At 35.7% G+C, this 24,582-nt stretch overlaps 3 protein-coding genes across 9 annotated transcripts in view; 1 reads left to right on the top strand and 2 right to left on the bottom strand.

The window, feature by feature from the left end:
* Window positions 1-262: 262 nt before the first annotated feature.
* Window positions 263-10,269, bottom strand: LOC107699769 (SH2 domain-containing protein 3C). 7 transcript variants are annotated; one of them, XM_016501150.1, is made up of 11 exons: window positions 10,127-10,269; window positions 6,055-6,094; window positions 4,845-4,973; window positions 3,968-4,401; window positions 3,218-3,294; window positions 2,653-3,134; window positions 2,112-2,227; window positions 1,847-2,018; window positions 1,558-1,666; window positions 1,266-1,472; window positions 263-1,024 (listed from the first exon to the last, which is right to left on the bottom strand). In XM_016501150.1, the coding sequence occupies exons 2-11, from the start codon at window positions 6,079-6,081 to the stop codon at window positions 855-857; spliced, it is 1,923 nt and encodes a 640-aa protein (XP_016356636.1). In that variant the 5' UTR covers window positions 6,082-6,094; window positions 10,127-10,269; the 3' UTR covers window positions 263-854. The 7 variants fall into 7 exon arrangements, with proteins under 7 accessions (XP_016356636.1, XP_016356634.1, XP_016356632.1 ...); XM_016501148.1 differs by lacking the exon at window positions 10,127-10,269 and adding an exon at window positions 7,246-7,523 and having other exon boundaries at window positions 2,653-3,131; XM_016501146.1 differs by lacking the exon at window positions 10,127-10,269 and adding an exon at window positions 7,246-7,521.
* LOC107699770 (uncharacterized protein C9orf117 homolog) lies at window positions 9,762-13,151 on the top strand. Its single transcript, XM_016501154.1, has 9 exons — window positions 9,762-9,913; window positions 10,433-10,704; window positions 10,922-11,075; window positions 11,671-11,938; window positions 12,064-12,194; window positions 12,288-12,438; window positions 12,508-12,655; window positions 12,825-12,953; window positions 13,088-13,151. The coding sequence occupies exons 1-8, from the start codon at window positions 9,762-9,764 to the stop codon at window positions 12,935-12,937; spliced, it is 1,389 nt and encodes a 462-aa protein (XP_016356640.1). The 3' UTR covers window positions 12,938-12,953; window positions 13,088-13,151.
* Window positions 13,152-18,302: 5,151 nt separating this feature from the next.
* The window catches only part of LOC107699687 (collagen alpha-1(XXVII) chain B-like), a 79,455-nt gene continuing 73,175 nt past the window's right edge, over window positions 18,303-24,582 (bottom strand). The window contains exons 48-61 of the mRNA XM_016501022.1: window positions 24,382-24,489; window positions 24,155-24,262; window positions 23,579-23,632; window positions 21,656-21,718; window positions 21,509-21,562; window positions 21,377-21,412; window positions 21,249-21,266; window positions 21,108-21,143; window positions 20,961-20,987; window positions 19,413-19,478; window positions 19,036-19,204; window positions 18,810-18,919; window positions 18,402-18,620; window positions 18,303-18,335 (exon numbers count right to left, since the gene is read on the bottom strand). Coding sequence (XP_016356508.1) covers window positions 18,303-18,335; window positions 18,402-18,620; window positions 18,810-18,919; window positions 19,036-19,204; window positions 19,413-19,478; window positions 20,961-20,987; window positions 21,108-21,143; window positions 21,249-21,266; window positions 21,377-21,412; window positions 21,509-21,562; window positions 21,656-21,718; window positions 23,579-23,632; window positions 24,155-24,262; window positions 24,382-24,489 — 1,101 coding nt within the window. The remainder of the gene's footprint in view (window positions 18,336-18,401; window positions 18,621-18,809; window positions 18,920-19,035; window positions 19,205-19,412; window positions 19,479-20,960; window positions 20,988-21,107; window positions 21,144-21,248; window positions 21,267-21,376; window positions 21,413-21,508; window positions 21,563-21,655; window positions 21,719-23,578; window positions 23,633-24,154; window positions 24,263-24,381; window positions 24,490-24,582) is intronic.

The following is a 24,582-nucleotide window of genomic DNA, read 5'->3' as shown; positions in this document are numbered from 1 at the left end:
AAACATATTTCCAGTATGCAGACCTATTTCTCTACCTTAAGGGTAGTAACCTTTCGCCCTATCAGAGCATGACTAGGCACGTCGCCTGTTTACGAATCATTACGAATCGGACATGAACGAGAAAAAAAAATGTGTCCTGTGATTATGATCAGCATGTTAAAAATAAAAGTTCTTACACAAGAACTAGGCCTATGCATAGGCCATGATGAGTGAAAATGATTCTGAATCAATAATGTTTAAATAAATTAGACATAAGAGATTCACTTGACCCAAGATTTACTTTACTATGACGTGGCGACTAGTATCAAAGTACATACACTACAATTTCAAATCAGTAAATGCATGGCAATAAATAAGATAAACAAACATTTCACTTGGAAACATACACCACAGTAACTTAAATGGAAGAAAACCAAAGAATAAATCAGCTCTGAATTTATTTTTAAATGATGTAAGTATGAAATAGTAGAGTTAAATATATCATCTTAAAATCTCCAAAACGTGCACCAACGAGTAAATATTACCCATTATCTGGTCATTATTGATTATAAGAACCAATAACAGTGCAATTAAACACATACTTCAGAGTTCAAAGTTAACAATATTAGCACGGTTAAGGTTATTTTGTCTTGAAAATACAACTTTGGGTATGGATTTTATGTACACTATGTAAATAATAACATTGAAAATCAAATAAGTTAAAATGGCAAGATATGTTGAGTTTATATACAGTGGCAGACATACATCTCCTTTATAAACCTATGAACAAAAAAAAAAATCAACATAACTAAATAAATTCATAAAACATAGTGGATATTCTGAAAATAGTATGTGACTAGCAGTCATCCATTCTGTCATTTTGCTGAGTCGGAAAGCTCAAGCCTGTTGGACAGAGCTGTTAGCACTTCATCAAACTTTGAATAACGTTCATCTTTATTTCTTTCCACTCCACGGCTTCCCCACAGGAGACGCATCTGAAACTCTGTGAGGAAGACCTCCCAAACATCTGCTTCCTCTTGAAATCCTGCAAATGAAAAATTCAGAAATAAGTAACATTATATGCACCTCACCTAAAACATAACGTTCACTGGGTGTTACTTGAATGACATTTCATTTATAGCATGCATGCAAATTTTCTGTTTATTTTTTATACCTTGACTTTAAAGTAGACAGGGTTTAATAAATGCAACCATTTGTTGTCTTTATGAAAGTGCAGATATACTAAATAGTCCTAAAATTCTGTACCCGTTAGAAATTGCCATTACCCTGCAGTTTAGCCTCTGCATTTGCACTGAAGATCCTCCCATTGCATGCGATCGCACGTGCAGCATCCAGATGGCTCAAGACCATGGCCACTCCAGTGTCTGCACTTTCCCATGACTCTGACTCCTCAAGAGCCACAACATTTCTTTCAAGAAGAGACAGCAGAGGGAGCACATGGGGAAAAGTTGTGTCTGTGGGTCTACTTATCTCTGAAAGAGAGTTTGAAGTTGTCACTTGAGAATTTGAAATGGTAAGCAAACAGAATCTTTAAAGCAACTTTGTGTGAATGAATACCTTCATCATTCATCGTCCAAATTGAGGGTCTAAGGGCTTTCTCATAAAGAACAGCACTTTCTGTGTACTTCTGACGTAAAACTGTCCATGTCTCATCCAAGCGAGCAATCTAAAAAGGAGAAGACTGATTCATTAGAACATTATAAACACAAGATTTACTATTATCATTTTTTATTTATTCTTATGAAAAATTATTCTCATGAAACATTTATTTTTATTAATTAAAAAACTACTTAATAACATTTTTTCCTCAGAGTTCAAGAGAAATGTTTTCATCAGTCTTCCTAACCTGTGGTAATTCAAGGCATTTCATAACTGTGGCAAAGCCAAACAAATTGCCCAAACTGCTCTTGAGTTCAGAGGCCAGGCAGATGGCTCTATGCAGCAGGGTGGCTCTTTCATCAGCGCTGCCCGTGCAGCCCAGCAGCTGAACAGCCAGCATTATGGACATGGTGTGGAACCTGAGGGGCAAAAAAAGAGTTATTTGGTGTCATTTAATGTAGAGGTTGTCATCTCACAAAAAGAATTTATTGAACAAAGTGGGGATAACCAACCTTTCAAGCAGATCTTGACGGAGATGATGTCCATGTGGGAGGGTAAGCAGCTCCAGTCCTGAACTCACCCTCATCCCTTTCATCATATCATCAGATGTATCCAGAATTCGAGCAACCTGCAGAGTGAAGATGAGTAATCATGTTATTCAAATGCACAGATGTCTTATTTGTCATACACAATATACTTGAAAAAATAACATATTTAAATGTTCAGAAGATCAAGATTAAATGTAATAATAATAATAATAAAATGTGATTTTTTTCAATTTGACAATCATTTTGTGATTATTTATCAATATGACTATAAAAAACAATAATAAACAAATGAAGAAATATTACCATTGTAATATTTAACTTTACAATAAAAACTATTTTAGTATTTAAGAAAAACACACAAAAAAAAACTGACTTATAAGCTGGTCGTGTATAAATGTGCTTCACTCTGAAACATTCTGATTAACTGTGCAGCCATAATAAGTGTCAGCTATTTGAATGCATGAAAAGTAATCTAATCTCAAAACATTTATACAATCAAACTTACCATGCAGTCAACTTTGGTGATATGCATTGCCAATGTCTTTATATCAACTTCAAACAGGACATCCTTCACTTTTTTCAGTATTCTGGTCTCCAAAGGTTTATTTTCTGGGGGCATCAGTGGTGACTGGTACACACTAGGTTTGAAACAGGAATCTGTGTCCATGGTGAAAGGCACTAAATAATCCTCATCGTACTCCTCTCTGCAATCCAAAGTCTGCATTTCATGTCTTACAAAGGGATGATTTGTAGCCACAGGGTCAGCCTGAGAAATTGCTGGGTTATTTTGGGCATGGTTTGCTTCTCTGTTGTTTTGATGGGAATGTGTCATGGAGGACAGAAGATGTACTGTTGGCTCCAAATATATGAGAGTGTTTTCAGGGGGAGATGAACAAAGCCGTATTTCACTGGACTTTTGGAGAACAGGTGATGAAGGAACTATCACAAACTTCCTGTTTTCAGAGGGGCTCTGTCGCCGCCTGGCTACTGGAGACAAAAGCAGATGCACAGTCACAATGCTATTCTCATACTTTCTGGTTTTAATTGATTTGATGGGAAATGAATCTTACATGTGCTCATTATTATAGGGGAAGTTGACACCACAAGGCGCTGCTCTATGGTACCTTCAAAACTCCTCACAACATCACTGTGGAATACAGTACAGGACAATCAATTACATTAAAAACCAAAACCTAATCATTTACAGGATGAGAATTATGTACAAAAAATGTTTTAATGTTTTTGACAGAAGTCTCTTATGCTCACAGAGGCAGCATTTATTTAAAAAAATACAGTAAAAATAGTAATATTGTGGAATATTATCACAATTTAAAATAACTGTTTTCTATTTGAATGTATTTTAAAATGTGATTTATTCCTGTTATGGCGAAGCTGAATTTTCAGCAGCCATTTCTCCAGTCTACAGTGTCACATGATCCTTCAGAAATCATTTTAAAATGCTGTTTCTAATATGCTCATTTATTATCAGTTAGTATTGGTACTCAAATGCTGATTAATATTTTTGTGGAATCTGTGATACATTGACATTTTCAAATGAACAGCAGTTATTTAAAATCTTTGTCTTTATTGACACAGTTTGTGGAACTGCGGTCGCTATCAAACATTGTTTGTTTAAACACCCCGACCAGCCCAACAACAACTGCCTCAACCAATGGAATGTGTTTGGGGTGTGGCTATGTGTTTGACTGACCAATTGCAGATATTATTTTTGTTTGTTGATGCTTAAGACTCAGAAATTACACAGTTCTCTTTTAATATCAACGACTGATTTTCTGAACAGTGTCTATCATAAATCTCACCTCTGTGGTCTTATCAGCTCAATTTCCAAAGCCTCTGTCACAGTTATGCTTTCCCTCTTCTTTTGGCTTCCCTTCTGTCTGGTTGGTGAGTTTACTGGGCTGTTTTCCACACTTGGAAGCCCAAACATGGTTTCTAGGTATCTTAGTGGAAGTGTGCTGTTAACTGGTGAGTAAATGTAGGCACCACTCTGCTTTGTCAGAGGCCTTTTATTTCCAACATAGGAATGAACAAGTGCTGGCAGAGAATCAAACGTTTCCTCCTCCAGAAAGTACTGTGCACGAATATATGTCTCATAAGATCTGAACAGAACCTTGTGGATGAGGAAATGAAGAGCTTTCTGGTTCCAGCAGCAGGTTAAGACATAGTCTCCAATGCTAGTGAGGGAGTCACGGACTAGAAAATCCCCATCCCGTTGCACAAGAGACTCAGAAACCTGTAAAAAGCCATTATTAAGTCATACTGTACAAAATTTCCATTATATTAATGTATTTTGAGATGGGGACACACTAGTCAAACCAAGAACATGTAAATATGTAAGGATATTAAATATTACACTCTTAAAAATAATGGTTCTTTATTGGTATCTATCGTTTTATGAACACACTCCAAAGAGAAAGGAAAAATTGAAATCGCATCATATGACCCCTTTAACATCTATGGAAGCTTTCCATTCCGCAAACATTTTTACAATAAAGAAAGTTTCTTTAGAATATTAAAAAGTTCTTCACCGAATGACAAAAAATGGTTCTTCTAAGAACTGTTAACTAAAAGATTATTTTGAGGGAACCAAAAATGGTTCTTCTATGGCATTGCTAGGAAAACATCATTTGGAACCTTTATTTCTAAAAGTGTACATAAAAATATTTATAAACTCACCTCCCAAGGTATGCGACCATGGTACCAGCCATGACTTGATAAGTTACAGCTGCTTAATTTCAACTCTTGTTCCAACTCTTGCTTCAGTTTGTCTGATGGGGAATTCAGTTGGCATGTCTCTTTAGAAAACTAAAGAAAATAAAGCAATGATGAGAAACCATAAGAACAAAGAAATCATGAGAAACATCCTATGAAACAAATGACTCACATCTAGATTGCGGTTCTCAGCTGTTAAGGTAACATCATTGTGTTTACAGTTCATAATAGGCCAATATACAGTATATCACTGCAGTAATATATGCTAACAGCATTGTGGGGAGTCTCACAAGCAACAACTAGCCCCATTATCCAATCTATTTATATGTTCATCTGGAGCAATAAAACTGATAAAGTTGGACTTAAATGATGGGAAAATGTCCTGCATGTTAAGTAACTATTGTGCAGAAAGAGAAACGACAGTAATGGTGAAAATACTGCCTTTGTTTTAGATGCTACAACAACTAGGCCTATCAGTGGTATAATATGAAACAGTTCTATTTAAATGTGAGCCCGTTTTCAGTTGCTCTAAAATAAACAGCAACATTTGGCACAGTTGGTTGCCTACAGTAACCCTGTTTGTCCTCAACCATTCTGAAGTCATGGGCAGCAGTCCAAGCCCTTTTGTGTCACCCATCCTAATTCAATTAGATTTTAATAGCAAAGCTCTCAGAATCCTTTGTGACCAACACTTTGTGTCACCAGCAAAACAAAATAACCTTTATAATGCAGCGATTTTTTATCAATAATTGTCAGTGCTCATCATTTTTTACCAAAAGTTAAAGGGATAGTTCATCTAAAAATAAAAAGTCTGTCATTTGTTTATTCACCTGCATGCCATTCCAAACCTGCATGACTTTCTTTCATCTGCAGAACGCAAAAGGAGATATTTTGTAGAATGTTCATAACTAAACAGTTTCAATTTCCTTTGACTTCTACTGTATGAACAAAAAAATACAATGGAAGTCAATGGGAATGGTTTGGAATGTAAATGATGACAGAAATTTCCTTTTTGTGTGAACTATCCCTTCATAGTAATGATCTATATGACTGAAAGCCATACACCAAAAACTGAAAGTTTCCCCTTAATTAAGTTTCCCCTTAATAATAATGTCACAATGTCACCCTGAAACCTGTCAAGTTAATATATTACAAGTATCACATGGTAGCCTACCTTTACATAAACGGCACTGTTTTCCATGAGACCTGAATGCCTGTAAATGCAGAAAAGTGATAAAATTAGACCATTGTGGTAACCAATGTGAAAATATGGTAATGAGCTATGAGTCATGCGTTTGTTTCTGAGTGGAAACACTTATTCATAAGCATAACTTCACATTGAGTATGAAGTGATAGGCAGGTGGCTCCAAGGCAGGAAACTGTTCTTTCCAATGACCACTATATCCTCAGTGTATTAGGGGATGCATTTACACAACTGTTGGACCACAGACACATCTGACAACACCCAGTTACAGCCTGCTGTGTCCATTCCCAAACAAAAAGCCTCCATGCCAGACAGTCTGAATATCTTAGAGATTACAACACCAGTTCCCTCTCACGGTTTCACAATCAGATATTTAACGTTCTGTACTGAACATAGCCTTCTGGGTTGAAAAAAAAAAAACCTACTTAAAAAACAAAACGCTACACACATTGCTCAACGCACATTCGGACAAAACCCACAAGACTCATTAAATCTGAATTTCTTAACAAGTGTTTTGTTATTTTCCAGTATAAATATAAAAATCAGTATAGACATATAAATACATAAAAAGAAAGAAAGTTTTTTCATCCTTTTTTTATTTTTTGATGTTTTAAGCATAAATAATACTACATTTAGTTTTTTTGGTTATAGAAAGTATATTAAAGTCGTACCAATAATATACCACAATTTTGTTTGCATACAAATGTAACAGATGTTATTTTTGTAACTGAAAAACAAGAAAACGCTTATTAAGAAAATGACTTTTCAGTACATCAAGACATATGGCATAAGATGACACTTCAACACCTTACTCTGATGTTTACATTATAAATCAGACGTCACCTAAACAACCATAAAATAACCTCAAATCAGAAAAGGATTCTCAGAAAGTCATTCTCCTCTACAAAACACTTCCCAAACACTTCACTTGTTCTCAGTAAAAAAATCCCTCCGCTCACAAATACAACATGCTATATGACAGAATGAGGATGAGCACGCTTTGTTTTGCTGTAAAAAAATATTACAGTATCAGAAAGTATATGGCATAAACATTAAAGGACACTTCAACTCCTTACACCCATAGTACATAGCGTACATTATTATTCAGACATCCTTTAAACTCATTTTACTCATTTTAACAACCATAAAATAACCTCCTACCGGAAACGGATTCTCACTAAAGTCATTCTCTTGTATAAAACCCTTGTTAGATCCTACACAAGTGCGACATGCGATATGACAGGATGAGGATGAGCACGTACTCTGCGCACGTTGTTTCTCTGTGATCTGCTCTCGCTGTGTTGTCTAACCGAATCCCAATGGAACTGTAGGAATGTCAGACTCCGAAAGCTGAGCGCGAAAACACTTTTCCAAACGGCAGTTACATAATGAGCAGACTCCCCTCCCCGAACCTACTCTCTACTCCTCTCAGACATCCATAAACAAGCACCATCTATCACTATAAACACAAAAGTCTTACGGACAATGTAACTTTACCCTAACATGTGACCGTTTACCCATACAGGGAATGCAACTTATACGATCAGAAGACCTTAAAGTTCAACTTTCAAAGTCATTTTGTAATATCTGACCTCAGCGATCAGTGTAGAACTCATTGCTATCGAATTTCACTTTCATTCCATGTTTTAAAGTTGAAACAACCTCAGCTGTCATTAACCACAACATGGTCATGGGGCTTGTCCCGCGGTGAGTGAGGGAGTTAGTTCATCGCTGTCATGTGTGCGTTTCACGCGCAGTTCTTTGTCACTTGACACGCAGCGGGTCTATTATTCTTTGCTACAATGTTGCAGTGTCTCATGATGATCTTTCTCACCCCTCCCCTGCAACTTGGCATCTTCATCATACTCACAAAATGCCTGTTATTGTACGCCAAAAGCGTTTTTTTAGACAGTTCAGCAATACCAACTGAGGCTCGCAGATGCCCATGGTCTCATTTAGATCATTGTATTATTCCCTGTGCCTGCCTCTGAGTGGCTCAGCTTGCAGATAAAGTACAGAGAGCTTTTTTAACTTTAAAAAAATGTATTTAGCATTTAAAAATGGCAAAACTAAACAAAACATAGACAATAATGCTAACACTGTTATAAACCTTATTTACTAGGCCTATATGAAAATGTCATCCACACCAGTGAAGCTCATATGTGGAGATTCGGTAAGAATATACTAATTTTAACATGAATTGTTTATAACTTTGTAAATAAAAAGGGGAGTTCCTCATGGACAATTTAGGAAATTGCAACAGTTGTGGGCAGTATATAGTGTAAAGTAAATTCTTAGAAATATGTGAGGATGTGGACAATGAGAATGAGTCAGAGTCTTTTTCAAAAGTCATTAGTTTTTAAACTGGTTCTAGGAAACTGCACCCATGTGAACCTCAGGTCAAATTTGACTCATATTAACATAATTAAAAATAATTGAAAGACTTTTTAAAAATGTATTTTCACAACTTTTGGGACAAAAACTCAAAATCATTTATAACATTGCAAATCTTTTATAATAACCTCTGCTAACTGAACAGTGTAGTTCTTAAAGTTTTAAATAGAGTTATAATAAAGTAAAACAGAGTTAATTTTTGCACATTCTTAGCACATCCGTCACAAAAAAATCCAGTCCTCCACCCAGGGGCTTAGCCATCATTTCAGAATGAATGAAACATACACTGCACGGAGTGTTTAGCGCTCCGCGATGTTCATCTCGCCTTTTTCTGGGTCCGAATAAAACATCAGATCATCCACAGACCATCCTGTCTCTTTTCATTTAAATCTATATTTATTCACACGGGCTCTTGAAAACCTCTATGCGAACACACTTGCCCGAAAAAGTGCGGGGGACGAATTTACGTGATATTAAAAGTGGGGGGACACATCCCCCGCGTAATCTACGCCCCTGCCTCCACCATATTCCAAACATTTGGCTTCAGTATTACATAGGAAAGTGCTGTAGCCTATAGTGATATTTATGTTTAAAAAAGACAACATCCAGGGTACCTTTCACCCAGAGTGACCTTAAGCCACATTGTGACCTGTAGAGAATAGTAGCCTATGCGTGAGTGGGTAAATATTAGTAAATGCAAAATATCAAATTTTAATTAACAGATTTACAAAAAAAAAACAAAAAAAAAAACGGAACAACACGAAAAAGACCAAGACTAATTCTTCAAATACAAGTTTGTTGAGTACAAACCAAGTAAAAAGTAAAAAAGCACTCTCTCTATATATATTACACTCGAAAAAATGCTGGGTTAAAAAGGGTCAAAACAACCCAATAGCTGGGTTTGTCCCTTTTCAACCCAGCATTTTTTAGTGTATAGTCAATAAGGTTTAATTTGTTTACATCTCTTAACATGAACTAACACTTGTAAAGCAATTATTAATCTTATATTAAACATTAGAGAAATGTGTAGAATTAGCAAATGACAGGATAAAGCTCATGTTTCAATCAAAAATGAAAGTGAAACGGCCGTTTAATAGGCCCAAACCTCTTTGTACAATATTTTGAAAGACTGTGAAAAAGCACAATGTAGGCTACACTCTGAGCAGCGCCTGACACACAACTCAAACTCAAACCTCACATCCATGGCAACAAGAAACAATAGCATTTGCAAGTTTGTACTTCTCAGGCTGTTTCGTTTAAAGTAGGCTATACGTAAAAGTTCAATGCCTCCCAAAAAGAATGGAAAAGGGACCGGAGATAAATCAATTAAAAAGGAAAGTATGAATCCTGAGCAGAAAAACGACGAAGAATTGACGGAGAGTGACAAAAACTTTTATCGGGCTCAAATACGCGATTTGGAGGAGCGAATGGAAAGGTAAGAGTCTCTTGCAAGTTACCACGACCTTTTATTTTACATGGTTGTTTGTTATGTTACATTAGTCAGAAGTTTATAAGAAAATACTTCCGAATTCAGGCAATCTCAGAAAAAAACTCTAAACACCTAAAAACAAAAAAAGCAACCTAAAAACAAAAATGCACTAGTACATTCATGTAGCTAAAGTAATGAGAACGTGCAGCAAACACTCACCTAACGATGATGCTGATTTGACAACTTGATTGAAGTCTCTGTAAACTATTGTTGGATTAAAATATAGGTCACAAGATTATAATAGCATCAACAGAATTGAGCTCATAATATTTACTGTGAGTGTAGGTTATTCGTGCAGCTCATGTCTGTGCCTATGAGGAAACTAAAATGAAATAGACTTTGGATTATAATCTACTGTTAATAATTAACCAGGCAACATAATTCAGCAAATATGTCATACCCACAGGAAGCACTTGCCTCATACACGTTATTAAGAACTGTGACCTTGTCTTTTTTTCCTTGCAGATACCAGCAAAAATGTGATGAACTGGATGTTCAGGAAAAGGATTTATACTCAAAGATCAATAACGTGGAGAAAGAGAAGAAAGACATAGTTCTCTACCTAAAACGCACACTGGCTCAAAAAGAAGATGAACTGATTGATCTGGCTGAGACGTTATCAAGACACCAGCAAGCTCAAGAGGCTGAGAGAGAGTCTTTCGAGTTACAACTGAGCCTGCTTAGACACGAGCTTCAGGAAAATAAGGAAAAATTCACATCTGAGAACATGGCGCTTGGTACTTCTGAGGAGTCACATATTCACATAGAATACAAACATCTAATAAAATAAAAACTTATATGAATGATCACTAACGCGATATACTGTATATTACAATTCAAAATGTCACATTGATTTTTCAGGTCTTAGCTGTACTGAGGCATTAAACAGCATAAGTGCCTGGTATTAATAAAAGCACCTTACAAACTAAAATGTGTTAACCTTTTTGTGTTCAGCTGGTAAACTGGCGTCTTTGGAGGAATTCTCTATGCAGAGAGAGAAGCTTATGGCTGAACGCAGGTGTTTGGAAGAGCAGCTTCAAAAGCAAAAAGAAGAACATCAAGCACAAATCTATAATCTGGAGAAAAAAGCTGTACTGGACAATGACAGGTGAGCATGTTCATACTCATTGTTCAGAGATCATGGGAAGTGCATTCTTAGATGAATATGACTGGATCAATAATGACCAATTTTCATAAATATTGTGCATTATTTGAGGTCTGAAGCCATCAGTGCCGAACATTAGAAATTACATATATGTCAAATGGGTGATTGTTTTCCATTCATCTTCTATTTTCAATGAAAGATCGCAATGCAAGGCCTTATTTATAAATGATATCAATAATAAAACATTTTTTTTTAAACATACAACTCTTGAGTTTAATAATGCATTAGTAAAATTTGAAAATAACATTAACTAAAATTAATAAATGGTTTAGAAGCATTTTTCATTGTTAGTTCATGTTAACTAATGTTAACAAATGGAAAAAAGTGTTACCAATATGAAATGTTTGAAATATTTATATATTATTATTACCTTCAGCTGCTCCCGTTAGAGGTCGCCACATGGAATTATCTGTCATTTATGCTGGATTCCCTTGCTGATATCTTTTAAATGTATTTTTAAAAATATAAAGTTGGTAAAAAAATAAATGTGTTAACTACAAGCTACATTTTATTTAATTGACCTTTTTGGCTGATACAGGCTAAAGAAAGAAATGCTGCAACATGTTGCTGCTGTAGCAGCTGAATTTCTGCGGGTTTCAGATCAGAGGATGCCCGAGACGACAAAGAAGGCCATGCAAGAAAACCTCTCTGTGACAGCACAACTTCAGCAGCTCTCAGACAAGACCAAGGAGCTGCTGAAGGAGAATGATGATCTGCGAGCAAGAGAAAAGCAGCTCAAAATAGAGAATGCCATCACTGAACCACTGCTACATGAGATAACCAAGAAGAATGTTGCTAATCAAAAGGTTAATCAAAAAAGTTTATACGTCTATACTTTCATGCATTTAAGCAATCTTTTTTTTTTCTTGCTGTTTGGAAACGTGCATTTTATATAGCCTAGAGCAAAAATGAAACATGACTCTTTCTCAAGGTAGTCCATCAGTTGACAGAAAAGTGCAAGCAAATGCAGTCTGAAGTGGAGAAATGTGCCAAACTTAAAGTGGAGCACCAAGAGCTGCTAGACAGTCGCTCTGCAATATGTACAGAGCTTGATGCTCTCAGGTTGGACTCCTGAAGTTGCTTATAAGTAAAATAATTTACATTAAATACTTCCTTCAGTGTGTTTTAATAGCATTACCACCACTGTACTTACAGAAAAAAGCATGCAACAGTAATAGAAGTGCTAAACCAAACAAAAGCTGAAGCCAAGAGACAGAGGAAAGAGCTTGAAGAGGAACGGATGTTAAGAAAACAGCTAAAAACAGTTATTGAGGAAGCAGCAGTAGCTTTAAAAGAGGCCCTAAGGGTAAGAGTGAACATAAACAGGTCAATTATCATTTGGTGTTACAGCCAAGTAAATAAGCAGTAGTTACAGGAGGTCCCTAAAGAGGAAAACTCAGAACTGAAGATTACTGTCAGACGAAATCAGATGATGCAGAAGCTGCTGGCTGAGCTGGACAGTGCTGCAGCTTTAGGAAACGGTCCAGCTCTTACTGACTTCATACCAGAGGTGACTTGCAGTCATGATCTCAAAAAAGCCTCTGACATTAAAAGGTACACATTCATTTATTTTAATTCAGTGTCATGGATTAAAATGGACATGCAACATATTGCAGCTCTAAGACGTGCTAATCATACAATAATTGTGGCAATGTGATTCAGTGACTCTCATGCTTGCTTTTAACTCCAGACCAAGTGAACTCCTGCAGAAATCTACTTCATATCTGTCTCACTTCAAAACTGGAGATCTGATTGGTCCCTCAAAAAACACACACTACATCATCAAAGACAGGAAATCTCTCTAGGAGTGCTTATACCTATGTACATAAGTAAGTATATAGGTTAAGGCACATCAACAGCACACACAGCATGGGATAATTGATATAACATGAAATATTAGTGCAGAAGAAGCATTTTGATAAAGCAATTTATTTAAATATTTGACTGTCTTCTAGGAAACAATCAAGTGATAAACGACCTTTTCATTGTCATACTTGATCACAAGGGTTGTGGGAGGTATTTTTAAATAAGGTATTGTTGAAGTAGGCCTATGTGTCATTCCAAATTTCATTGTTATTTTCATGTATTGTCACTAGGTGGCAGTGTTGTATCATTATGGATAGATAAGTGAACGTGGCTTGAAATAAAAATAAAGTGACAAAAAAAAAAGAAAAAGTGTACTAATCTTTCCTTTCTGGTTCATTAAGTTTTATAGTTATTCAATATCAAACACTAAAATGTTTTATTTTAGACTAGAAGAATTATGGGGCAAGCAGATGAGATTGGGCTTTTATAGCCTATAGCTACTTGAATTTAAACGGGGAAATATTTCAAAGATTTGCTGGTTAGTATGGTCCCATCACCCCCTGCTGGTATGTTGTAAATACAGCAGACTGGTACTAAAAGCAGGGGGAGTCCTAGCACGTTCTGGGATGAATGATAACCTTTACCTTTACCTTTAGTCATTTAGCAGATGCTTTTATCCAAAGCGAGGACAATGGAAGCAATTAAAATAAACAAAAGAGCAATGATATGCAAGTGCTATAACAAGCCTCAGTTAGCTTAACTCACGTAGCAAGTTTTTTTTTTAAATTATATAATAAATAAAAAGAAAACAGATAGAATAGAAAAAGAACAGAGCAAGCTAGTGTTAGAGGACTTTTTTGCTTTTGTTAATTGTATAATAAATAAAAAGAAAACAAATAGAATACAAAAAGATTAAAGAAGCTAGTGTTTTTTTTTCAAGAAAACAAGCAGTTAGTAACTAAAGAGAGTGCAAGTCTAAAAGGGGCAAGATTTTTTAAAGAATAGAATTAGAATAGCGAGTGATAGAGTTAGAGGGTCAAATAAAGATGGAAGAGATGTGTTTTTAGCCGATTCTTGAAGATGGCTAAGGACTCAGCTGCTCAGATTGAGTTGGGCAGGTCATTTTCACCAGAAGGGAACATTTAATTTAAAAGTCTGTGAAAGTGATTTTGTGCCTCTTTGAGATGGCACAATAAAGCGACGTTCACTTGCAGAACGCAAGCTTCTAGAGGCACATAATTCTGAAGTAATTAATTTAGGCAGGGGCGTTTTACAGCCATATCACCCTGGCAGCCATATCACCCTGTAGCCCAAGCCTGGTTGCCCACTGAAGCTAAGCAGGGCTGAGCCTGGTCAGTACCTGCTGCACACTGGTGGTGGATGAGGAGATACCCCCTGACAATGTAAAGCGCTTTGAGTGCCTAGAAAAGCACTATATAAATGTAATGAATTATTATTATTATTATTACAAATAAAACAAAATTACGTCTTATTTCTGCAAAATTATCATGGTTTCGTCCCGTCCTACGTTGCCTAAAGTGAGTGAAATCAGATGGTAAACTGTCAAATTAGAGGAAGAGGGGGGGTTCTGAGCCGGATGATTTGGTCAGTTGCACTTTTAAACACATTTTAGTTTTGCTATTGAAAATCTACAAATTCACACTCTGATTACATAGAGCAGCAGCAGAAAGCGTGTGAGGTTGTCATGGCAACCGGATACACTGCACGCGAATTATGGCTGCGCTTCTATTTTACCAAACTAAACTTAGCAATAAACACGTTGAAAATAATACACAATAAACATGTCAGTCAAAACGATCTCAAAGGAGGCTTTTATTAAGCAAATCAAGGAGTGAATTACTCATCCACTGTTAAAAAAAACAAAAAAACTTTCCACAGGCAGGGTCACAATTATCTACAGTGTATGAAGCTAAAGATTTTTGGGTTAAGGTTCATAATGTAGAACATTTTTAACATTGTATGTGCATAGCTAGCAAACAAGGAATACAGCTGGTAAGCTAATAGTCACATTTAGCTGAGTAAGATCATGATTGAGAAATGTTGGATACTGCTGGAAATGCTGGTGTAATGGGGTATCCTATTTATTATTTTAGGATTTTTTTAATATAACTTTAATATAAATGATTAAGTAGTCAAACTCATTCCATATCAGCAGAATAGTGTGGTACAGAAAGTATATGTCCATAAAACAGGTTCTGAATGAATTATGTTACTGATACCTAATGGTCAAAAGCAATAGCAAAAGTAGGCTAATAGGTCAATATTATTAAATTGCAGACAAAGATTTTGAATAGTTGTATTGTGTTTGAAAGACAAAAGCCTTCCAAAGTCATAGTAGCCTAATACATTATAATCTCGTGAGTGATGATTCAAAATCAATGTTTTCATCATCAGTTGATGCAGTTGAAACACTTCTTAAACCTGAAATTATTTCTGTAAATCCAGCGGTCAAATGCGGCGTAGCCACCTGATTAATGACTGATCTTTGTGTGAATATCCATAAAACTGGACGACTATCTGAGTGTACATAAGCGGTAGGCTACTTTCGAAAGGAACATTTCGAAAGGAAAAAGAGTAATTAGAGAGAATCAATAAATTATGAATAATTTATTCCTATTGTGTTAATAATAAGTAATCATGTAATCGATTAAAAAAGTAGGATAACTGTTGTCTAATTACGAGTACCCTATTTTAAAATGTAATTTAATCTAGTTACAAGTAGGCTACTTAATTTTTGGAATCTGATTACGCAGATTACACGTAATCGGTTACTACCCAGCTCTGTGGACAATGGACCATTACTGAGCTTTACATTCAAATTAACATACACACGGAACCACAGAGAGAGGCAGGATGTCTTATCATTCACTAAAAATTAATCACACCTCTGTTTATCAATTTGCACTGGCTACCATAGCTGCTTGCATAAAATTCAAAAACCACCACTGGCTCTGCACCCCTTTACCTAAATTCAGGGGCGCCGCTAGCAATTTTGGGCCCTATGAAAGAATATGAGGTTGGGTCCCCTACCGCACCAAACATACAATATTGCCCAAAGTATTGGGACACCCCCTTCTAATGAACAGATTTGACTACTTTAGTCATTTCCATGAGTACAAATCTTAATGTTTAAGCATATAATGATATTCTAGGGAATTGTGTGCTTCTAATTTTATACCAATAGTTTGAACAGGACCCTTTTCTATTCTAACACAACAATGACTCTGAGTAAGACAATGTAAAAAAAAAAAAAGATTGATGCAGTCAGTGTGGAAGAACTTGACTGGTCTGCAGAAAGCCAAGTCCTAATCCCAGCTGAACACCTCTGGTGTGACTTTAAATGCAGACCTTGAGCCAAAAACTCATCACCAAACACCAATGATCTTGTACATATGGGTACAGTCATTTTAGACACTTCCAAAACTGAAGCAACAGAGATGGAAATACAATTTTTAAATGCATGAATTATGCTTCCATTTTTGTTGCTACAGTTTTGGAAGTGCCCTTTTCTGTTCTAAAGAAAGGGGTGTCCCAATACTTTTGTCCATGTAGTGTATGTACAAGTCATTGGTGTTTGGTGGTGAGTTTTTGGCTCAAGGTCTGAATTTAAAGTCACACCAGAGGTGTTCAGCTGGGATTAGGACTTGGCTTTCTGCAGACCAGTCAAGTTCTTCCACACTGACTGCAGCAATCTTTTTTTTTTTTAACCTTGTCTTATACACAGAGGCATTGTTGTGTTAGAATAGAAAAGGGTCCTGTTCAAACTATTGGTATAAAAGTAGAAGCACACAATTCCCTAGAATATCATTATATGCCTAAACATTAAGATTTGTACTCGAGTTTTCCCAATACTTTGGGCAATATAGTGTATGTTTGGTGCGGTAGGGGGCCCAACCTCATATTCTTTCATAGAGCCCAAAATTGCTAGCGGCGCCCCTGCAATGCACATATTGACGTTGTTTGGAATGCGGAAATTCCCCAATTTTCTTGTCATTTGAACCTCTTTCACCTAATATATCTATTTGAAGTCCCACTAAGATTTTAAAATAAATATTTTAATAATTAAGTATCACATTTACATGTTCATGGTTCTCTAACGTTGGTTAATGGTCACATATGACATGCAGGTAAACAAATATTTAATTTTTTTTGTAAGTTTTTATTTTGTTTTGGATGCTAGTTTAAAATTATTTATTTTAACTTTACATTTTATGATTTAATTAATTATTAGCTTTTCATTAAACCCATTTTAATTTCATTTGAACCTCCTTCAGTTAATATCCGAACCCCAGTTTGGGAAACCTTGTAATGTTTAATGCACTTCTTGTTAATCACAATGAATGGAATATATTTTCTTACTATTTGTATTTGTATATCAATATGGTACAAGATTATCCTATTTAAATCAATGTGATAAAGGAGTAAAGTCAAAAGTAATCTATAAGTAATCAAAAAGTAGTCTGATTAAATTACCTAAAATGTGTAATGGGAGGTGATTACGTTACTAACTACAGTTTTTTTGTCATGTAATTTGGAATCAGTAACGGACTACAACTTGTAAGTAATCTACCCAACTTGAACTAATGGTCCATGGTATTGATATCTAAGATTGCACATATTCTAGTCACTCTTTCCAAGTGATAATTGAATAAAAGCAGCAGTAGCCTATTTTAACATTCACTATGCAATAATATCCTTCAGTTTAAAGGGGTCATATGATGCGATTTAAATTTTTCCTAAATTAGATAATTTTTCACTATTATAAATGTAAATGAACTCTACATAAGTGAAATATTAACACTAATCAGAGTAAATTTTCCTGCAGAGTTAAATTGTGGTAACACAGAACAGAGTTAATTTCCCCTAGTGTTAAACTCTGGTAACACTATTCAGTGTTGAGCAGTGTTAATTTTTTACTCAAAATAGAGTTAATTTAACTCTGAAAATTTAACACTATGACAAGAGTCAATTTATCACCAATTCTGAGTGGGACCAAATACACTCGGGCCGAGTGTTAAATTCAACTCTTATAGAGTTAATTTAACACTGCAAAATTGACTGTGTGTGTGTATATATATATATATATATATATAAATATATATAAATTACAATTGTGTAATTTACTAATTCTATTATAAAACTAGTGCACGTTGCGTTCCCAAGTGCTAATGTTAAATTTGCAGCACATGTTCAGATTTAGCAGTTTATTGTGTGCCAAGCCTCTCTATAAAGCTGAAAACACTGTATCATAACACAGTGCCATGCTTCACTCTGAAACACACAGTGCATCAGACTATAGCTGTTTTAATTTTACATTTGCTATAATTAATTATTCGTTTTTTATTAGCTCACAAACCCCTGTTTGGGAGCCCTGCGCTTCAAAATAAATAAAAAGTTATTCACTAGAACACAAAAAATGTTTTAATATAACTTTATGCATACCCAGCACTCGTCCTTTATCAGCTCAGGCTCGATGAATCCCCCAGATTCGATTATCTGTCCGTTCCAGGCTTTAAAGTACACCGCACTAGAGGCAGGTGTTTTGGAGTCCCCTGCTGCCCAAACAGAGACGTTCAGGCAGTGAATGGTGATGATCTGCACAGCTTCAGAGCTCAGGAGGTGGATGAAGTTCATCTGGATCAGACTCACTCCAATCTCCAACTTCAGGAAAGAAATAACATCATAATCAATTGATTACAACAATGGAACCACATAAAGGAGAAGAAATGTTGATACACAAAAGCAGAGTTTGCTGAATTATGGCCATTTAAATTGTACAGAAATCAGTATTCTGCAGGTTCAGATTCAGTGCAATCCTGCTCATAATGGCTAGTTGTCAGCTTTACAGACCTTGGAAGCAGCGACTGGCTTAAGGCAGGTTTGACCTCCACTGGTGAAGTTGCAGGTCACTTCAATATTGTCAGAAGAGCAGCCCAGGTTAGGATCTATCCAATAAGTGCCTTTAGTAAAATACAAAATACAAACAAAATGAAAGAGTCCATAATTGGTGGAGTTAATGTAGCTTTAGAGATAAAACAATGACATTTACAATGATAATGTCCTAGAAATATCTCACCATCGTTCAACCTGTGCTCGCATTCAAACAGATCTCTGCACATTCTGGTAGGATTCTCCTGTGTTCCCAGAGGATTCTTGATGCTGTGGATTAGAGTGCTGAGGTAGTGAAGAGTCTTAAAGATCTGGGTTCCCTGGTCCAGCATTAGAAGCTCAGTGTCTTCATACGTCTGTGGATTGGAATGAAACAAAGTCAGGTCTATGATGTCCTGACATAACGTTAATGTTCCTTATCTAACCTGTAATCGGTGCCATGAAATTGACTGTATAAAATGTATACAAACAAATGTCTGTAATTTATGATTGTTTATGCATTCAAATGACATTAAAATGAACAGTAGTAGTTATTACTTGATGTTGAACACTGTTGGCACTTACCTCGGACCGTAAAGTAGAGCGGGAATCCATAACAACATGTAAAGCAGCACCAAGAGCCTCATTTTCCTAAGAGATAACAAAGTAGAGCAGGAATGTCAAGGAAGTTGAAAGTAAACTGATTTTAATATGAAAAAAGTTTATTAGATCAAGTCTTTAATCAATTCATAATATGTGGTGTATCGGCTGTCATGTTGGTGTTGTTGTTTTATATTTTATCATTGGTGGACAGTAACAGAGTATTTAAAAAAAATTCTACACACACCTGTGGTCTTAACGACAACTTGAACACTTCAGCAAAAAACAATGGAAATACAGTATGTCATGTAAGTAGACAAGTGGTCAAGTGTAAAGACCACAATAATATTTTGCGTTGGTGGGTTGATGATGAATGAAATAACCAGTTAAATTCAGGACAGGCTTTTAAATCATTTTTTGAAGTGTACCTTAATTCTTTTTTTTTAATGTAGAGTGCATTTACAGGGGTGTACATACATTTTTCAGGCTGGTTTTCATGAGAGCATCTGGTGATTTGGTTTGGTGCTCACACTGCACATAGTGTGACCCATTAAATATAGCTATAAAAATAATGAACACTAGTATAGTATTATAGTATTATTGCACTTTATTTAGTTTTTAAACTTCTTAATAAAATAAATAACAAAATAATAAATAAGGTGTGATAATACTATTATATTTAAAAATAAAAAATGCTTATTAAATAAAAATACAATAATTTTATTGTACACTTATAGGGATACTTCAACCAAAAATTAAAATTCTGTCATTAATTACTCACCCAATAAGCCTTCGTTCATCTTTGGAAACACAGATGAAGATATTTTTGATGGAATCCGAGAGCTCTCTGATCCTGCATAGACAGCAATGCAACTACCACGATCAAGGCCCAGAAACGTAGCAAGGACGTGGTTAAAATGGTCCATGTGACATCAGTGGTTCAACTGTAACTTTATGAAGCTATGAAAATACTTTTAGCGTGCAAAGAAAATGTATTATAGGGTCAGAGAGCTCTCGGATTCCATCAAAAATATATTTTTTATTTGTGTTCCGAAGATGAACAAAGGTCTTCCAGGTTTGGAATGACATGAGGGTGAGTAATTAATGATATCATTTTCATTTTTGGGTGAACTATCCCTTTAATAAATATAATGCTAATATTTACTTCTTTGTTTTTTACAGTTTTATTTATTATATACATTTCCTAAATTTTCAAAGCTAAAATCAGCAAGCTTTTATTTTGGCGGGTTGCCGGGAAGTAAGTACAGTATATGCACTGCTGGTTTTAGTGCTGCTGAGTGAAGCGTGTCAGGAAAAGAAATGTCACAGTTTCGCGTTTTGCTCTGAAACTGGTAGCGCTTATTTACCCAGCGCATTTTTTTATTTTGGTCGTGTCTGCGCAGCTGCACACCTCTTAAGTGCACCCCTGTACATTTACATCATAGCACCTGTAGAGATGCTCTAGCTCTATCAAGAACTTTTAGTGTCTTGGACTTCAATTTCTTTAGACAAAGATATACAAGGTATACTTACAGGAGAAAAAGATACACCAGGAAGCCCCTATAAACCAATGAGATAAAGAAACAGAAAGCATTGATTACAATCAGCTTCAGCTAAATGCAACTCAAGCATGATACATACTATTCACAATGGTTGTGAAAATGCATCAAGACTACTTACTGGAGGTCCAGGTGGTCCACGAGGACCTGGAGGTCCCTAGTGGAGAATGAAAAGAACATTTTTATGTTGGTTAAATAGTACCACTTAATTTATCTAAATGTAAAAAGGCAAGTAAGGTTGAAGGGCATTGGGGAAACATACCCTGGGTCCCTGAATACCCTGTTTAAAATAAAAGGAGAACCATAAAATGCAATTTTTAGTAGGTAACCCTTTTTCATCCGTGAATTCAGTTGGAAATCACCTAGAATTTGTTCCCGCTAGATTCTTACCATTTCCCCTCTATTTCCTTTTTCTCCTTGTGGTCCCTAATACAAAGAGAGGAAGAGAAGGGTGTTTTTCAGAATATGCGCCTAATTAGAAACCACCATCAAGCTACCTTAAGTGACTCATATCATACATACTGGGTTACCACTGGGCCCAATGATACCAACGGGTCCGATGGCTCCTTGCATACCCTTAAAAGAAGAAACACCTACAGTAGTTGCTGATCAAGAACTCTTCATCCATCTCATTTAGGTTTTCAGGACAGTTCTCACAGTGGTACTTACCATTAAACCCTGAGGACTCTTTGGGCCCTGGATACCCACTGGGCCAAGGTCTCCGGGAGGCCCCTGTGAATGACACAAACACTGGTCAAAACTGTTTGGCCTTACAATATCAGAATACAGAAAATCATTACATCACAGCTTTTGTTTGGTTTGCTTGACTAGCTCTCTTAAAGGGTTAGTTCACCCAAAAATGAAAATTAGCCCATAAATTACTCACCCTCTAGTCATCCTAGGTGTATATGACTTTCTTCTTTCAGACGAATCCAGTCGGAGTTATAATAAAAATTGTCTTTGATCTTCCAAGCTGCTTAATGGCACTCAGCAGGTGTTGCATGCATCAGTCTAAAAGAAGTGAAATAAAAAATAAAATAAAAATCCATAAAAAAAAGTGTCTCACATGGCTCCGGGGGGTGAATAAAGGCCTCATGCAGCGAATCGATGCGTTTTTGTAAGAAAAATAACCATATTTAAAACGTAATAATCAATTTAATCTAGCTTGCGCTCACTGTTGTAAACGGAAGCAGTTCCGGGGGAATGACGAATGAGGTCGGCTTTGCGCATGTGCCACTCAGAAGTGACGAACACGGAAGCGCAGTGGACAGATCAAAACAAAACAACGGTCACTAATTAGAAGTACAAGGCGCATGCACAACGCTGAACTCATACGTCATTCCCCCGGAACTGCTTCTGTGTACAACTGCTGGCGCAAGCTACATTAAAGTGATTATTATGTTTTAAATATGGTTATTTTTCTTACAAAAATGCACTGATTCGCTACAGGAGGCCTTTGTTCACCCCCCGGAGCCATGTGAGACACTTTTTTTAATGGATGGGCGCTTTTTATTTCACTTCTTTTGGACTGAAGGAATGCAACACCTGCTGAGTGCTATTAAGCAGCTTGAAAGATCAAAGACAATTTTTAATATAACTCCGACTGGATTCGTTTGAAAGAAGGAATTCATATACACCTAGGATGACTTGAGGGTGAGTAATTTATGGACTAATTTTCATTTTTGGGTGAACTAACCCTTTAAATCTGCTTAAAGAAGCTATTTTTCATCTTAAGCTATAGTGCTTGTACAGCTTGTACAGAAATCGAAGTCCATGACACTAAATCCTATTTTTAACTGTCTTAAATTCGTTTTATATCAATTTTTAAATCATTTTCAAAGTTTTTAAATTCCTTGTTTTATTCTTGTGATTATTTTTTTTTATGATTATTTTACTTTCTTTTATGTAAAGCACTTTGAATTACTATTGTATACGAAATGTGCTATATAAATAAACTTGCCTTGCCTCTAGCTGTAATGAAACGCTAGCTTGCACTGTTGGCTAGAAGGCTTAGCATTAAATGAGAAGTAAACAATAACTGCTTGCCTGATTAATTGGATTTTGGTGAATCATATAAAGGTTTTATACTGTTCATTAATCACAAGACCAGTCACTGATATATTTTATGTAAGCATCTTTATATATTATTAAACACCTAACAGCTTTACTTAAATAGATTTGATCTGTGGTGTAATCATTGCACATCTATCAGTCTCTTTGATAATTTTGGTAAAACAGTAATTAATTTGAATATCCTCAGAATATAAAAGACATAATTTTTCTTCTGTAATGTGACATTTCCATGTAAAACAGGATATTTACCTAGAAAAAATATAGGTAGAGTCTCTATATGGCAGTTTAAAAATGGGCCTGGTAACATCAGTTTAAAAAGGACATGGAGGAAATGATTACATTTTGAAGAAAGATTGTGAAGACAAAATTTTTTTAATTTGGAAAATTTTGATTAATCATTCAGAATAAGACATTTAGATTGATCATTCACTTACATTAAAGCAAACAGGATGAATTTTGATCATCAAAACATAACAAGTTGACTTTATAGGCTGACGTTGGTGCAAGAAGAAAGTTTACCTTCGGTCCAAATATTCCAAGAACTCCAGGAAATCCCTGTTCACCAGAATCACCCTAAAGAAAAATATAAATAGATGATAAATAGGTAAAAGTAGTAGAATGGCATGACACTATTCTTCAGGAAGTGTTAAAGAAATGCATTGTCATTCATTCATCAACTGTTAAATAGACTGAAAACATGCAAATATACTACCATTTAGAAAGTTTAGGGCCAAATTAATACTTTTATACAGCAAAGATGCAATAAATTGATCAAATGTGACAGATCAAATGAGACATTTATAATGCACTTATAATTACAGTTTCTACATATGTATTAAACAGTGCAACTGTTTTCAATAATGATAATAATAAGAAACGTTAATAGAATGATTTTGGAAGGACTAAGTAACACTGAAACTCAAACTACAGTATTACATAGAGCTGTGTAAGAAGATACTGTCTGATTTTGGCAATTATGTTCTTTGTTTTATTCTCAGAGGTCCATTATTTAAACAAAAGAGATCACTAGAGCAGTATTCATTGGTGTGTTTGTCATATTTGGAATGGATCAATTGTCAGAGAAGCAATACTTACAGGTTGCCCTTTGACACCTCGGTCACCCTGTTTTCCAGGAAATCCCATTCCCCCATTAAATCCTCTTTTGCCTGGAGGTCCAGTTTGGCCAGGGATGCCCCTTTCACCCTAAGTCAGAACATCGAGAAATATTTAAGCTAAAACCAGCTAATATTGTTATAGATGCAGATAATGATGACACACAAACATAAAGAACAGGTCACCATATATGCATATAAGCAAGGTACCTTTGGCCCAAAAGAGCCTTGAATTCCTGGCAGACCTGGTACACCTGTGTTTCCTTGAGGACCTGGTTTTCCAGGCAGACCAACCTCCCCATCACTTCCATGCTCACCCTAATGTGCATAACAGGGAAAAAACATCACAAACAACAAAACACACCTGGGCGATTTCAAGTGTTACATTGAAAACATTGAGAATTACATTCA

Source organism: Sinocyclocheilus anshuiensis, unplaced genomic scaffold, assembly GCF_001515605.1.
Source record: "Sinocyclocheilus anshuiensis isolate Anshui unplaced genomic scaffold, SAMN03320099.WGS_v1.1 scaffold278, whole genome shotgun sequence".
Taxonomy (NCBI): Eukaryota; Metazoa; Chordata; class Actinopteri; order Cypriniformes; family Cyprinidae; genus Sinocyclocheilus; species Sinocyclocheilus anshuiensis.
This window is presented reverse-complemented; position numbering and strand designations above follow the sequence as displayed.